We start from the raw sequence: 16851 nt of genomic DNA, 5'->3' as shown, positions 1-16851 counted from the left end.
ATTTACATTGTAATTTTTTATTCAAATAATTTTTAGAAAGCAATTTTTAAAAAGGAGAAACAATTTTTGTAGCTTCAAGATCACTGAATATGTTACAAACTCAAGTGTGGTCTGATAGTGACTTAATAACTTGAGTGATTAGAATCTGAAAAAAAAAAAAACCAAAAAAAAACCAACCTGAAAGCTAGGTATAACAGTAACATTGTGCTAGAGTGTTTTTCTAATATCAAATCAAACCCAGAAAAGGATGTGCTATGGATAAACTCTTTTCCATTTTTTTTTTCTTGTATATTCTGTGATCCCGACAGTAACTTCAAACTGCTTCTTCATATGAATGACTGGACACAAATGTCATGTGTGCACCAGCATGTCTTCGATATTATTTTACTGATTCTACGTAGATAGCACTGACATGTAAACAGACATTTTCATGTGATCTAACCCTCCATAACTGATCAGTAAGTCTGTGGAAAAAAAGGCATCTGACAGAGCATCTGTCCAACAGTATTTAACATCTTTGAAAAGCTGGACAGGAGCCAGCAGTATGCTCTTGCAGTCTGGAAGGCCAACTGCATCCAGAGCTGCATCCACAGAGGGGTGGCCAGCAGGGCGAGGGAGGTGATTATCCCCCTCTACTCTCCCCTTACGAGGCCCCATCTGCATTACTGAGTCCAGGCCTGTGGCACCCAGCACAGGAAGGATGTGGAGCTCTTGGAGTGGGTCCAGTGAAGATGATTACAGAGCTGGAGCACCTCTCCTATGAAGAAAGTTTGAGAGTGGTGAGGCATTGGAACATGTTGCCCAGATCAACCCTGTGGATGCCCCATACTTGGAGGTGTTCAAGGCCAGGTGTTATGGGGCTCTGGGTGGCTTGCTCTGGTGTGGAATGGCCCTGCCCACATCAGGGGGTTGGAACTAGATGACCTATAAGGACTCTTCCAGCCTAACCCATTCTATGCCTACATGATCTTCAGCAAAGACAAAACCAAGGGTGCAGAATGCAAGCCACAGATGATGTCAAACCTGGGGGGATAGCAGATACTTTGGAGTGCTGAGTTTTCTTTTGGAAGAACCTGGTGAGCCAGAGAATGGACAACAGTTATCAAATTAATAAATTTCAACAAAGGCACAACCAAAATCGAGCTGAATGCAATTCTGCAGAAAAAGATGGGGTAAAGGAAGGTGATTTGTCCCCTTTACTCAATACTCATGGCAAAGCACTTGAAACATGCTGTCCAGTTTGGAACATCCCAGTGCATGAGAGGGATGGCCAAGCTGGAGCAAGTCCAGTGGAAGACCAGGGACTTTGCACCTTATTTTTTCAGCTTGGAGAAGACAGGGAGAAACTCTAATTTGTCATCTACAATTATGCGTGTTTGGTTAGAGTGAAGAGTCTTCTCAAGGGTGTGGTGAGAGGACAAAGGGAAATGGTTGCAAGCTACATCAAGGGAAATCCCAGCTATGACTGATGAGCTGCTGAATTGTGTCCTTGGAAATCTCAAAACATACCTAGACAAGAAGCGATACGCCCTGCCTTGAGAGGATCCCAAGATTTTTCTTCAACTTAATTTGCTCTATGACTCTGTGGGTCATGAACGTAAATGGTAAAAGCATATCATACTCCAGCTAACAATATGTCCTCAAAGTGCTGAGGCCCTCCCACTTTTTATTTGTGATTTATATTACACGCTTTGTACTGATATAAATGTATCCCTCCGAAATTTACCATTTTAGAGTTACATTGTATCAAACCTCCATTAGAACTTTTAAAGGATTGCTGTTTTAAGCACTTATGTGTTGCTTGGATTTTCTTTATGGAACATAAGATTTTAAAATATATATTGATATTGTACATTTAAAACTGTATTTCCATCTCAGACTCAACAAAGTTAACAAAACACACACACACACATAACACACATGCAGCAGCTAAAGAAAAGCTTTCCTCAGACAAATTTTCATTTTGATAGAACTTCACACAGGCCATAAACAAAACCTTATATAGTGTACACAAAAGTTCTGTGTGTGCAGTAAGGCAGGCATACAAAGCGGTAAAAAGTACATCATCATTCACCACGTTACATTAAAAAGATAGCTGAACAGATAAAATCAATGTTGCCTCTCTAAAGCAATTGTCTCAAATTGTACGTGGGTTATTTCAACTCCAAGTCAGATCCCATCTTTGCTTTATAAAGGCAAAAGACATTGACAAAACAACCTGAATGGAGAATGAAACTTTTCCTCTCTGAAATTGTAGTACCACCACAGTGTTTATTATCTGTAAGTCAGAAAATTTAGCCATCTCTTTCCTTCTATGGAGTAAGATGTGAGAAAGTTCAGTGTTTTATCCATATCAATGAATACTTCTTGTATATTACATTTGAATGCTTATACACATGATGCTTAATGAATAGGAACACACACAAATCATCACCATTGTTTTGTTTCTGAATTATCTTTCAAAGGTCATGAGCTTCATTTGGCAAAGGTACAATACAAAGGACCAGCCTGGTTTTCCTTCATACCAGTTTCATGAATGTTTGCTACAAATGCAACTTCATTACCTTAAATACCTATTAGCTTTATCAAGAAAAAGCTGTGATAAAGCTCATTGTGCTTTGTTTTTCCAGAAGTTTCGTTCATTCATACAGCTGAAGAGCCAGCAAACAGGACTTTCTAAAGTTCACACATGTGTACTGTTGGTAGATGGTGGTGTATCTATCCGACTCTTATTTTCTTTAGCATCATTCAGAGGTGATTCATTACCTATCTGGCATTTGAAAACTTGTTTGTAGGCCTTTCTAAAATTTTCAGAGAGAAATGCATATATAATTGGGTTTACAGAAGAATTGCTGTAAGCCAGGCAGTGTGCAGCTACCCTGAAGAGAAATGAGGCTTGAGTCAGTGGGAAAACTCCAAATTCAGCCCAGAGATGAATCACATGATGCGGAAGCCAGGAGATGCCAAAAACCACTACCACCACCAACACAGTCTGTGCTGTCTGAGACAGGGAAAGGAAAACACAGATGTCTTATGAGTATTAAAAACAAGCTTATTATATCATTATCTGTAATAATAATAATAATAATAATAATAATAATAATAATGATAAAAAGTAGACAGATAGAATACACTTTTGAATATTGATTAATATTTTAATTCATTACCTACGTGGACTTTGTTCTGTAGTATTGCAAGAAGAGCATGAGCTTCCACAGTAGAATAGAAACTCTTCTACTCTTTTCTCAAAGGCAAAGAATGATGTTCCTCACTCCCTAAACAAAGTGCTAACCTCTTCTGGGACTCAGGATTGATGCAATAAATTAATAACATAGGTCTCTGGGAAATCTCATCCAGATCTAATGAATCATGTTTTAATACAGTACACAGGATTTCTGACCAGATTTCAAGGGAGATCTATTGTACGTGGAGGCATGTAGTGAAAGAGATAAGAGCAATGAGATTAACCCTTTGCTCAAGAGTCTAAAGCAGAAGCAGAAGTTGCTGTATTTTTTAAAGTCTACTCTTTAAGTATAAAACATCCATTGGAATCATCCAACAATATTCTGGGATACAACTAGGAAAAAAAAAAAAGAAAAAGAACAAGATTTCTGGTAACTATACATTGAATGTAAGGAGTGAAATAACCTTCATTCTACCTCCTGACTCCACTTTCAGTATTCTCACAAGAAAGGGCCATTAAGTTTGTTAGATCCCCTCTGAGAGTTGGAGTATCAGTCACCAGATCAATCACCTTTCGGTTACTGCAGGTATTTTTCCAGGCATGGTGGAGTTTTTTTGACAATGTTTTCTTTAGTTTTAACTTTCTTCCAAAACTGCAATTACTGCTTTGCAGGCACTGAACAAAATACATTTCTCTAGCAAGTGCCACTTTTCCATTGAGAGCCTAGTAGTAATTCCAATGCGTATTATGTTACGGACCATTATAATTACTCTATTAACACTTTACAACATAATTCTTCAGATAATTTTAGCTCTTACTCACAGGCAGAACTAACTGATGAAGTGATATATGCTGCAGCGCAGACTTTTTGCTGATTTATTGATCCTGGTTCATACTTTCTTGAATTGATTGATGCTCAGTAATAATTCACTAACTTGGTTAATTTTCATGTGCCTTAATTTGTAGAAACTTGCAGGGAAAAGTTTAATTTCTGCAGCAATAGCCTGAAATAACTTATGACAAATGTTGTTTCTGGCTAGCAAAATTTCCAGTAAATATAATTTTTTCAGTCCCAAGGGTTCAAATTTATTCACAAGCCTTTTTTTTCTATTTAACCCTATTAAGATTAATTCAGTTGATGCTAAAGCAGCGAGACAGATATTTCCTCTTTCAGCTCTCATCAGGAAAGCTGTCTTCCTCTTGCTAACAAGGAAGCATAAATAAAGAACAATTGATTCTCTGATTCCTTTAGTGCATTAATATTCCAGCTGCAAACGTGCTGTCTAGTTATTGCACACTGTTAATTCTTAAAAGATGTGTTACCTGAGTTTGTCTTTTTTTTTTTTTTTTTTTAATTGACACCAGGAAAATCTCTGACTTTCAATAGACTGTATAAATGCAACTGAAAGCTGAGGTTGACCATGTATCTCTTGTAACTATTATACTAAGGTATTTCATATCTGCAAAGTAAGTAATTTTTCGTAACGGTCCTCACAGCATCTGTTTTATCCCATTATTCATCCTAAGACTCACTTCAGAGCTTCCCTTTCCGGTATCATCACTATAATTTGCAACCAAGGTAACACTAAAGGGCAGCTCTTTTTTACGTAATGGTATCACGCCTAGGGTTTTTCATCAGCAAATAAAAAAAACTTGAAATGCATGTTGATGTTTCCTGGCCAAAAAGCATAAAGAACAGCATTTAGGCACATTTATATTTCAAATTCACTTTTTAAATTCACACATTATAAATTAAGATTCTGCTACTAAGAATCAATTTTGTAGGTTTAAGCAAACTTGACTGAACGATATCCATGGGCTTTGAAGGGATATACCTACAAGTACTCAGGGACCTGGCAGAAGTGATTGCCAAGCTGCTCTCTATGATCTTTGAAAGATGATGGAGAACGAGAGAGGTTTTTGAGGACTAGAAGAAAACCCAGTGTCACTGCAGTCTTCAAAAAGGGCTTGATGGAGGACCCAGAAAATTATAGGCCAGTCAACCTCAACTCTGTCCCCAGGAAGATGATGGAACATCTTCTTCTGGATGTCTTCTCCAAGAAAATGGAAGAGAAAAAGGTTATAAGGATTAGCCAGCATGGATTCACCAAGTGAAAATCATGCTAGACCGATCTGGTAGCCTCTAAGAACTCATGACTGACTGGATAGGTGTGGGGATAGCAGTGCACGTTGTGTACCTTGACTTCAGCAAGGCGTTTGACGCTGCCTCCTGTAACATCTTCATAGGTAAACTCAGAAAGTGTGGGACAGTCAAGTAGATGGTGAGGTGAATTGAGAACTGGCTGACAGGCAGAGCTTAGAGAGTTGTGATCAGCAGTACAGAGTCTAATTGGAGGCCTGTAGATAGTGATGTTTTCCAGGGGTTAGTACTGGGTCTGGTCTTGTTCAACATTTTTATGAGTGACCTGGATGAAGAGAAAGAGTGCGTCCTCATCAAGTTTGCTGGTAATACAAAGCTGTGAGGCGTGACTGACTCACCAGAAAGCTGTGCTGCCATTCAGTGAAACCTGGACAGGATGGAAAGCAGAGAAGGTTCAACAAGGGCAAGTGTGGAGTCCTAAATGTGGGGAGGAATAACCTCCTGCATCAGTATAGGTTAGAGGCTGACCTGCTGGGAAGAAACTATGTGGAGAAGGACTTGAGTGTCTTGGTGGGCAACAGGTTGGCCATGAGCCAGCAGTGTGCCCTTGTGGCCAAGGAGGAGAATGGTATCCTGGGTGCTTTAAAAAGAGCATAGCTAGCCAGACAAGGGAGGTGATACTCCCCTTATACCCTACCTTAGTGAGGACACATCTGGACTGCTGTGTCAAGTTCTGGGCTCTCCAGTTCAAGAAAAGAGGGAACTTCTAGAGAGAGCCTCGCAGAGGGCTGCAAAAACTATTAGGGGCCTGGAACACTTCCTCTTTGAGGAAGGGCTAAGAGAGCTGGGTCTGTTCAGCCTGGAGGAGAGAAGACTAAGGAGGGATCTTATCAATGCTTATAAAAATCTAATGGATAGAAGCCAAGTGGATGGGGCCAGGTTCTTTTCAGTGGTGCCCAGCAATAGGAGAAGGGGCAATGGGCACAAATTGGAACTCTGGAAATTCCATAAGAACATGAGGTAAAACTTCTTGGAGAGTGACAGAGCATGGAACAGGCTGCCCAGAGAGATTGTGGAGTCCCCAAAGGTCCCTTCCTACCCATATGATTCTGTGATTCTGTGATACTAAAATTTTATAAAGCTCTGAATAAAGCTGTAGAACTTGGCCTTAAACGCATTATTCTTAACAAAACTGCAAGGAAAAGAGAAGCAGTAACCAGAAAGATAAATACTAATGAAAACAGCATTGTTTTGAAATCATGAGCTAAGTAAGGCCTTGAGATCAGAAAGTTCTAAGTCAAAAAAATTTTCCACTTCATTTTGTTTGCCTTTCCATTACTAAACACTGAGACACCTGAATAGTCATGAACATACATATAATGCTTTCCCCTGAAACTAAGAAAGCAAGTTCATAGCTAGATATGATTTTTATTTGCATAAAGGGCTTGTACCTAGACGAGATGCAGATATTTCTAGTTTGAAAATAACATACATAAGAGCAGGGATGGCAACACAGAGAATGCCTTTTGAAACAACACCTTTGGCCTTGATGAGATTAAGCGCAAATTATTTATGTTAAGTATTTTACTGCATCAAAGACATAATGCTTTTAATTTAGAAATTGAGATCTGTTGACTAAGATATATATATTTTTTAAATAGAGAATGCATAAGTAATAGATTATTTATTCCCTGTTGTGCCCATGTATATCTCATTTACATTGCAGACAGTCTGCATGCCCATATGGTAATAGCAATCAGATCAAACAAAGAGCTATAGCCTAAGGCTTATTTCTGACTCCACATTCGTAAACTGAGAAGTTAGTCAAATTATTACTGTGGTCAAATCTGCTCAAAAATCAGAACCATATTATATTATCTGACAAAATATCTACATAAACACATCTTTCAAATATTGCTCTAAATTGCAAAGCTAATACTGTGCTTCAAAGACCCTTCACAATTCCACTTGTAGGCAGTATATAACTGAAGTCTTGAACATGGAAGAAAAAATGTTTTATGGAAAATCATAAAATCACAAAAGTCTCTTTTTAGACTACTATCAGGAATTGTAATGAATCTCATTTGGAAGTCTTGTCATATAACCTAGGAATCCTTCATAAACTGCTAAAAATATTCAGTTAGTTAGTTAGAAAAGAAAAAAAGAGAGAGAGAGAGAGGGAGAGAGAAAGAAAGAGAGAGAGAGATGTACAATTTAGGGAAAAAAATTCTAGTGAGGAAAAAGAAACATTTACATTAGAGAGAGGTAGTCTCTCCATGACTGAATTTCACATGCTCCAGTGTTCAAAATATGGGGATTTCAAGTAATGGCTTGACCACTGTGATGGAAAATCCTGATCAGGAAAGACTCTTATCCTGCAGAGGCACTGAATATGTCATCAAATACTCCATTTCAAATATTTTTCTCCATTATGTCTTTGGCAACAAGCAACAGAATAGCAAATCATCTTACCCATAAAACTACAATATAAACAAATAGGAATTGGTAATGAAAGCAATCTACCTTTTTCTTTGATGCTTCTGACTTCTTTGATATATTTCTCAGCTTTTTATGCAGATGATTAAGAACCTGAAAAGATCAATTTGCAACTTGTATTTCACCATTTTCTAAAATTCAAAACCATTTTGTTAGAGTACGATCTCCAGGACTGCATGAGTTGCTTACAAACATTAATGATCCATTTAAACATTTTAGAAATTCATATTATAAAATCCAAAGGAATTACATATCTATATCTGCAGTTAACCAGCAAATAGGAATTACATATCACAATTGAATTCTTCTATCAAAATACAGTTGCATTATATAACAAATACATACTACAATCAAATGAGCCAATAAATTGAAACCTTCCCTACAGCTAGAATTAGCCATTATTCTTTATAAAAATGTCAATGCTTGTTAATTTAGAATGACCTTTACTGCTTGTAACATAAGAAGTGTATGTTTTGAGTCAGAGCTTTTCTGAGTCACCTGCATAATTTGCTTTCTTCAGATGGATGTTTAGTTAATATAATCAGGATGTTGGCACTATGTGATCTTTGAAAGATGCTTAGGCTCTTACAGAGAATTTATACTAAGATGTATCTCCCATGAGACATGACCTTTTTGAACAATTTGATGATACTTGCCATGTAGCTTTCATAAGTAGTTTTTTAATATACTTCAAAATGATTCATCAAGTGAGAGCAGATTTTCACGTAAGAGTTTGGACAGTGGGTGCATAGTGGAACATCCCTACTTTATCTTCAGTCATTATTAACTGAATGTAAAATATTCATATAGGGTGATTTGTGGGTATACAGGGAAGCAGGGTATATGTTCTTCAGCTGAATGTGTTTAACATGATAAATCATACCAAATTAAAAAATGGAAATACTTAAGTATATTCAAGGGTTTAATTATAATATGGTAAGAATGCGTTTATCTATTTATTAAAACTATTTATATTTTATATATAAATAGTTAATAAATATATAATATAATAATATATAATAATATATAATGTATAATAAATATATTCTATTTATATTAAAAATTATTAAAAAGTCAGAATGTAGAGTCTTCAGTTAGATGGCTGTGATGTCACAGTTACACTTTACATACCTCCAAGGTGAACTGACAACTATTAAATAGCTAACATGATCCAGAATTAAAATAAATATGCATTAAAAAATCTTCTTTTGAAGGAACAAATATATGCTGAAATACCAGCATAATAACATCTGAAATACCAGCCTGGCTGCCACCAGGACAATCTGAACCCAGGAAAGACAGGACAGGAAAACAAATATGTTTTCCCTGAGAAGATCCAGCTTTGGCTGGATGTCAGCCATTATTCCTACTCCAGGATGAAGTAGACGAGATGGAAAATACAGAAGAACCTCTGAAATGCAAGGAGATGCCCCTCTGGTTCACACATCCTTTATTCACCATGTACAACAGCGCTGAATTGGTTAATCCATGGGTGTGAAAATAGAAGATCATGGGAGAAATGCTGTTCACTTCTCATCACTTCTTTTTCATTTATCCTCCCTCTTCACTGGAACAGACTTCCCTGGGCAGTGGTCACTGCCCAAAGCTGCTGGAGCTCCAGAAGCATTTGGATAACACTCTCAGACATAGGGTCTCTTTTTGGGTGGTGCTGTTAGCAGCCAGAAATAAGACTCAATGATCCTTATGAGTCCCTTCCAATTTGGGATTTCTATGTTTCTGTGATTCATGTAACTTAAGTAGATAGGCTTTTTCCACCAGACCTTTGCAGATCCTGTCTCCTGCCACCCTGAACCTGTACTATACTGTGATTTTCAATATTAAAGTTAGATGCACTCTTCCAAAAATTCAGAACTGAAAAATCTTCTCTTAAAATTATAAACATCAGCTCTCTCATTCTGAAACTTTTGACGCAGCTATTTTGCATTGTAACTTTCTCCAGTCCAAAGAGAGATGGAGTAGACAAATCTATTACTAAAAATTCTGTGTGAGTTGAAGATTTAGATGATAATCTTCCAATTAATCTTTCTCAACTCTCTCTCTTTCAGATTGTGTACATGTGTTATGGAGTAAGGATGTGCAGCCTCTGCAGTGAAAACATGCTGGCTCTGCATGGCATTCTACCAGATGGTATGCAAACCAGCAGCAAGAAGCAGGCAGAATTGAATTACTGATCAACAGCTGTGGAACAGTACTCAGAGACCTACACAGAGAGATGCAGAGGGATATTAAGGGCCATGTTTATGCACGAACACTACAAAGCAAATCAAAGTCACCTCTCCTTACCACCCTGTTTGAATTATCTCTTCTCTGGGCCAAGAAATAATTAATTGTTCCTCTAACAGCCACTTCACCTGAATGAATATTAATTCTGCCTATTCCTCTCATTTTGTCTCAGGCTATTCTAAAGAAAATCTCTCACAATATCCACTAATACATTTACATGCATATTTAACTCAGGTAATAAAATATAAGCCTTGATAAAAAAAGTCATAACCTGTTGCATTTATTAAAGGTTACATTTTTAAACAAGTTCAGGTCTGTGGAAAAATTAGCTTTTCACATGAAATTGCTAACTCTGGCTTTCATGTACCTGTTGATGAGAGTTCATTTATGGCTCTTGAGGAAAGAATATCTTTTCTGTGCTCTGGAGATGGGTTTATGCAAGACGCCAGTTATGCTTCTGTGGCATAGGGTGTAAGGAGACTTGAAGGATGACAAAAGTACAAAAATTCCAGGCTAGTCCAGTCTGTACAGTCAAAATTATCACTGAGAGCATTTGGATGGGAAGCTTGCTTTTGCCTATAGACTATCACATTTTGCTTGCAGCTGTTTCAGAAAGTACCTTCAGATGGCTTTGTAGCACAGACTGAGACACTATAACCAAAAGAATTTGAAAAATGGATTTTTCAAAAAGGGAGGGGAAAAATAGCTTAAGCTATCTGCACCTACTCATATAAGCCTACCAAATAATACAAAAGTTTGAAATCTGCACTGCTTCAAAGCGTATTTCCTGTCTGTCTGTACATAACTGTTCAACTGACTACACCTTCATTATTTGTTACTTTATCCATTTAAAACCATACAGCAGGAAAGCCTGCCCAAGGTCATTATCTAATAAAAGTGAACTGTTTGTTTAACAGAGCCATAATGTGACCACTACATAATGAACCACATTTTGTATTATTAACCTTATTTAAATTCAAGTGCCTTTACCTGCAATTCATTTTTAAAGCAGTGCAGCTACTTTTATTGTCACAACAGATCTTTCACCCTCTTTCATTTAATAGTGTCACTAATGTGTCATAACTTTTTGTTTTTCTTTTCAGTGAAGTTCAGTTTTCTCCAATAAAGTTTTCCCTCTCTGCTCAGTAAAATTTAGGATACAATATCTGTCGCTAAGAAGCATGGAAACATGCTGTAATGTTAAGGCTCCTCTTTTTTTTTTTTTTTTTTTTTTTTTTTTTGTATGGCTTATTTTTAACCAACCTTATAAATCATACATGACTTTCTTGAATTCAGAATGTTCAGAATGACAGATAATAATGGAAACATTCTTCAGGCAAGGAATAAATTAAAAAATAGCTTTTAACATTATATATCTATAAAAGGAAAAGTTTGCTAATGATTTTAGGTGTCCAGCCTAGATGTTTGAAAGAGTTCAAGCCTCATAATTGGGTTCTCAACAGCAGGGGTACCCAAAACCCATTGTCACACTCCGCTGCCTGGACAAGTACCAACTGGTAGAAGCCCAATGTGCATGTATTACTTTGCCCCTTAATAACATATTAGTATGTAAATGCATCAATTTATGAAACCCGTACTTGAAGGAACAAAAAAAATACAACAAGTAAAATATGATAAACTATAAAAGGTAAGAATACAGACTGTCTACGTGCAGTGCTGTAACTCAACTAACGACCATATAATGATCACTGCTCTGCCTGAAGTTGTGAGCTCCTTTAAAGAGCAGCTCTGAAGGCTCTCCGGGGCCAACGAAGGCTGACTTTCTGAGGATTTGTGATTTCTTGACCACAAGTTCTCAAGAAGATGACCTCCTCTGTGAGCAGGCACTTCACAAAACCTCTTTCCCATGTGGTATTTCTGGTGTTCAGCAGCTGGGTGCACTCTGACTCTTTAAAGAACAGAGAAGACTGAGACTCTTTGTCTTCTACACTGGCTCCTGTTTTCACAAAACTAAGGAAATATCACGGCTTCTCATATTTTTACTCCTATGCCATATTTAGTTAAAAATGACCCAAAGTTATCTGTGGGAGATCTCAAAGCACACAGCAGAGCATGAGCTCTGTCTTAAGAGCAGATTATTTGAGATTTCCAGTTCTAGTTCTGTGGCATATGCCATTATTTCAGCACTATCTGTGGTTCGTAACAATATTGCTGTCCACTGGGGACAGAACCCCATGAAAATGAATCTCTCCTAACATAATTTAAGAGTAACAGAGAAAGGGAAAGAACTCAGTCCCCTGTTAGAGCATCTAAAAAATGAGACTTTCAGAACTGAAAGTTCAATTGCAATTTGCTTTAAAAGGAAACAACAGAAATGCCTTAAAGGAGCCTGGAAAAGACAATATATTCAAATAGAGAAATGTGTCTCCTTCATCTCAATTTACTGCATCAGAAAATTGTGTTATTTAGCTGATCCACAGTTCATGAAAACCAGCAAAGTCCATAAGAAACTAATGTGTTTATCTTTGTAATACTTCTGATGCTATTACAGAGCAGTTCTCTTTTAACCCTGCATGCATTGAGAAGCCAAAATATCTGTTGTACATTACACCATTTTAGGGACATCAACAAGAGCCTATTGCGACCCACTTCAGTGGAGACTCAGGAGAGTAGCAGTGGCTGTGACAAAACTTCAGCTCTGATTTTCAACTTCTATTGTTCTTAATTTCTCCCTCACTGTAACCCATGTGTCACAGAATTGCAGTCAGAGATGTACTCATGGCTCTTAATGAGGGCAGGAACAAGCCTTTGTGCTTCAGGGCTCAACCATCTCCAATAGCTTTCTATGAGCCATGACATTTTTCAGCTTTATTGACACCAGTGGGAATACAACATGTCTCCTGGAATTCATTCTTCAGCTTAACTCTGCAGCATGCAGGGTTGTACATACAGGCTCAAAACAAATCCATCCTCAGCCCAAGCAGGGCTGAGGCTCAAGCCTGGCAGCAATTTGAGCATGAGATTTTAGCTGTAACTTGGAGTGGATTTGCTTTCATTGACTTGTTCTGGGCATGTATTTCACACAGGGTTGTTGTTTTTTAAATACTCATATTCATATTTACATTGAGGTATCTACTATAATATGAGGACTTTGCAATATAGCATGTTCCGTTTATTGCACTTGCAGTCTTAAAAATGCCCTTTATTGTATACTATGCAGATCTGTCATAAGTTTTCAAGACTTGCTTTCAGTTTTCTGTCATATTTATTTATATATTTATATATATATATAAATTATATATTTAAGGCCAGTAATTAAGCTGAAATTGAGAATAGTTTGGCTTTTACAAATATAAGAAAGAGTTCATAACAGCTGAAATTCTACCTGTACTATATGTTTCACTTCACTATGTTCTTAAAACTCTAACAATACAAGGCTACAGTAAGTTTCTTTCCTCTCACAGCTGTTACATTCACCACACAGAAGAGGTGCCAGTGTATTTTTCCAGGGAAACCGGAATGCAGTTTACATAGAAAACCCTTTTTTTTCTCCATTTGTGAGGCTGGACTTGTTTCACTACCAGCAATAGTTTAAAAACATCATCCTTTGAGTTTTGCATAACTCAAAGTTTAATAGAGTTGGATGCTGTTTCAACCAGAATTTCCACAATTAAACTAACATTATATTTTAATACATACAACTGAGCATAAAATTATGTATAAACATGTTAACTATACCTATTTAATGTGCTAATTAAAGATGTGACTTCGTGACATCTAAGCAGTCCCCATCTGCAAGGGTTGTCCTATCCTCTTGAACCCAAATTACTGCCTAAGGAGAAATTCTGCGACTGGAGATTGCTGACACAGACTGGAAGGATCTCTGTGCAGCTCAGTGGGTCACAGCCTGTGCTCTGGTTCTTCTTGATACTACATCAAAGGCTGCAATTAACATCTGCAGAAAAACGTGACTGCCTGAGCAGAAAGCCCTTAAGTAAACCCATTCAGACAACAGTACTAATTTCTTTTTCCTACCCAGGTTCTCACTTGTTGCTTCCTAGCATCTGATCTTTCTGAATTCTGAAGTAAATGTCCCTCTGCAGAGCAGGGTGAGGTTCACAATGACCAGGCAACACCGTATTCCTTTTGCTCCTAACATGTTAATTGGATCAGAACAAATTTGTAGGGTTTTGCTGTCTTGTTTTCAACACTCTTCATTTCAAAAGAGCTACACTGCTTTGTTGGAAGCCTGAACAACTTGTTGCTTGGTTGCACTTCATTTGAGTTAAACTCCTCATACAGCACTGCAAGGAAATGAGAGAGTTGTGGTCACAAAGGAAGCAGCAGAGCTCTGGGGCTTCCTGACACTTTGTAAGGAGAGGGGACCTGTAAGTGTATGAAGAACACACAACACCCCCAGCAACTCCATGCAACGCTTGACCTGTCTGCACCACACACACACATCCCCAGCTATCCCTCCACTATAAAACCCATCCCCACACACTCACTCTTGCCCCCTCACCTCCTAATGCTGCTGGTTCCTAACAATGCCGTGTCTATCTGTGTACTGGACATGTCCAAATCCAGCTCACAGACACCCACCGCCACGGTCACCATCGCTTTTTACATTCCCTTCCCCAGCACCCGCCCTGCCCCACCTTGGCATAGCAGAAAGAGATGAGCAGCAGGGGGAGCAGATAACCGAAGACAAACGTGCAGACCACGTAGACCTTCTTGTGGCGTGGATTGGGCCAGTGCTCCCAGCAGAAGGTCTGGTCGCTGCCGTTGCGGTGGAAGAGGCGCTGGTGATGAGCCACTGGTGAGGCCATGGCAAAGGAGAGAGCCCAGATGAGCCCAACGCCCAGCAGCGCGTTGCGGGGGACACGCAGGGTGGAGGAGCGCCGCGAGTGCACGATGGCCACATAGCGGTCCACAGACATGGCCGAGAGTGTGAAGATGCTCACCAACATGGAGACGGTGAAGAAGTAATGGATGAACTTGCAGATGAAAGCACCCAGCACCCAGGTAGGCAGCACGTAGACCGTGGATTGGAAGGGGATGCAGAAGAGCAGGTAGGCCAGGTCGGCGATACTCAGGTTGAGGATGAAGATGTTGGTGGTGCTGCGACGCTTGCCTGGCTTGCTGCGAGCCAGCACCGTAATCACCAGTGAGTTGCCCAGCACCCCCAGGGTGAAGATCAAGCCGAAGACGATCAGGGTGATGAAGTTCTCGATGCCGATGCCGAAGAGGGGCTTCCCCTCCGCGTCAGGGAGCCCGGAAGCGTTGAACTCCCCGCGGGGCACCTCTGCCCCCTCCTGGGACCGGTTGAGGGGCTCCCTTGGCTCCATCCTCTCCCGTTGACGCCAAGCAAAGTTTCCGCGGGTGGAAGGCGGAGGCAAAGCCCCGCGATAGGTGGTGGCCGCCCCTGCCAGCGCCGGGCAGGGTGGATGGTTAGAGGGGTGGAGGAGGAGGAGGAGAAAGAGGAGGAGGAGGAAGGCACCGCAGCCACCCAACGTGAGCAGCCGGGTGTGGAGGAGGCTCGGCAGCCCCGGGCAAGCTGCGCGCTCCCTCCGCTCCGCTCCGCCTCCGTCAGGCTCACTCCGGCTCCCGTTGCGCCTGCAGGTCGGGAAAGAGGGGAGCAGAAGGGTTTCTTTTTTTCCCGATTTAACCGGTAATCGGCTTCGCAGGGCAACCACTTGGGAGAACTTCTTTCTGCCTCTTGTGCCGGCTGGAGCGGCGGCTGGCAGGGCTGTGGGAGCTCTGCATCGAACTCCGACAAGTGGAGGGCAGTGGAAGCTCGGAAGGATTACTCAGAGCCCGGTCTCTCTGTTTTCACCTCCCTCGCTATTAAATGTTCCGTCATGGGCTGTAGCTCGCAGGGCAAAAAGTGGCAGGCGCTGTTACTTCATACAAGCAAATAAAAGACCACCTTTCACGTACCAATCATGAAGAACGCGTTCCCAAAGCTCCCCGTTGCTCTGCTCTGTGCCCTGTTAGTCAGCGATGAGCTCAGTCGTGCAGCAGCAGGGAGCTCTTCCAAGGACCAAAATTAGAGCGTCTGAACAGTGGTTCTTCTCAGAGCTGGACAGAACTCAGAGCCTCCCGCAGGCTGTGTGTATGAGTTCACGTAAATACTCTCACACACGTGTGCCTTGCCAATAAAGCAGGATTGCTGGAGAGTTCTTGAAACGTTTTCTATTTGTGCGCTACATCTGATGATAGCATTGCTTCGTCTCTCTTCTCAAGGGATGAAACTGTGAATTGTTGCAAATCCCCTCCACCCATGTGGAGGTAAGGGCTGGGAGAGCCATGTGTTTCTTCAGATAGCTCTTTTCCATGTCCTATGTACTTGAGAGCTCAGTGCCAATTTGCAGCACCTTTCACTCAGGGAGCAGTAGGGACAGAGAACTAGCTGTTCAGATGTGTTTCCTTAGGACACAAGCTTTTGTTTGCTTCTCTGTATTCCACAATTTAATGTGGGGGTTTTTTTTTTGGTTTTTTTTTTTCCTCACCTTTCCTTTTGCTGCTTGTATTAAGACAATCTTTTGTCAGCTGTGCATCAGCTGACTGTAGAGCCATTGACTTCTGCAGATCTAGATGGGAATTAATCCTACTTATCATCTGGTGCATTATGTCCAAAGCATAACATTATGGGAGAGCACAATTCAGTTTCTATGGATTTCAATGGATTTAGATTGAACTGCTTCCTGTATTCATCATGACACAGTTTCAAAGTTACAGATAACTAAAAATAAACCACTGAAGATTCCTAAGAGATTTAGGGTTCCTTTGTTGTTGTTTTTTGTTGTTGTTTTGTTTATAGTGTTCATACCTTACCACTATATTGACATGTTCAGTTACTGCT

At 39.8% G+C, this 16851-nt stretch overlaps 1 protein-coding gene across 1 annotated transcript; it reads right to left on the bottom strand.

Moving 5' to 3' along the window:
- Window positions 1–2683: 2683 nt before the first annotated feature.
- Window positions 2684–15334, bottom strand: GALR1 (galanin receptor 1; the record flags this gene model as incomplete). The annotated part of the gene is made up of 3 exons (XM_079533282.1): window positions 2684–3001; window positions 7809–7874; window positions 14645–15334. 3 exons carry the CDS (start codon window positions 15332–15334, stop codon window positions 2684–2686), a joined length of 1074 nt encoding a protein of 357 aa, XP_079389408.1.
- Between the last annotated feature and the right edge of the window lie 1517 nt (window positions 15335–16851).

The sequence above is a fragment of the Tetrao urogallus genome (genome assembly GCF_951394365.1).
Source record: "Tetrao urogallus genome assembly, chromosome: 3".
NCBI lineage: Eukaryota > Metazoa > Chordata > Aves > Galliformes > Phasianidae > Tetrao > Tetrao urogallus.
Note: the sequence above shows the minus strand (reverse complement) of the source record. Positions and strands in the feature narration are given on the sequence as shown.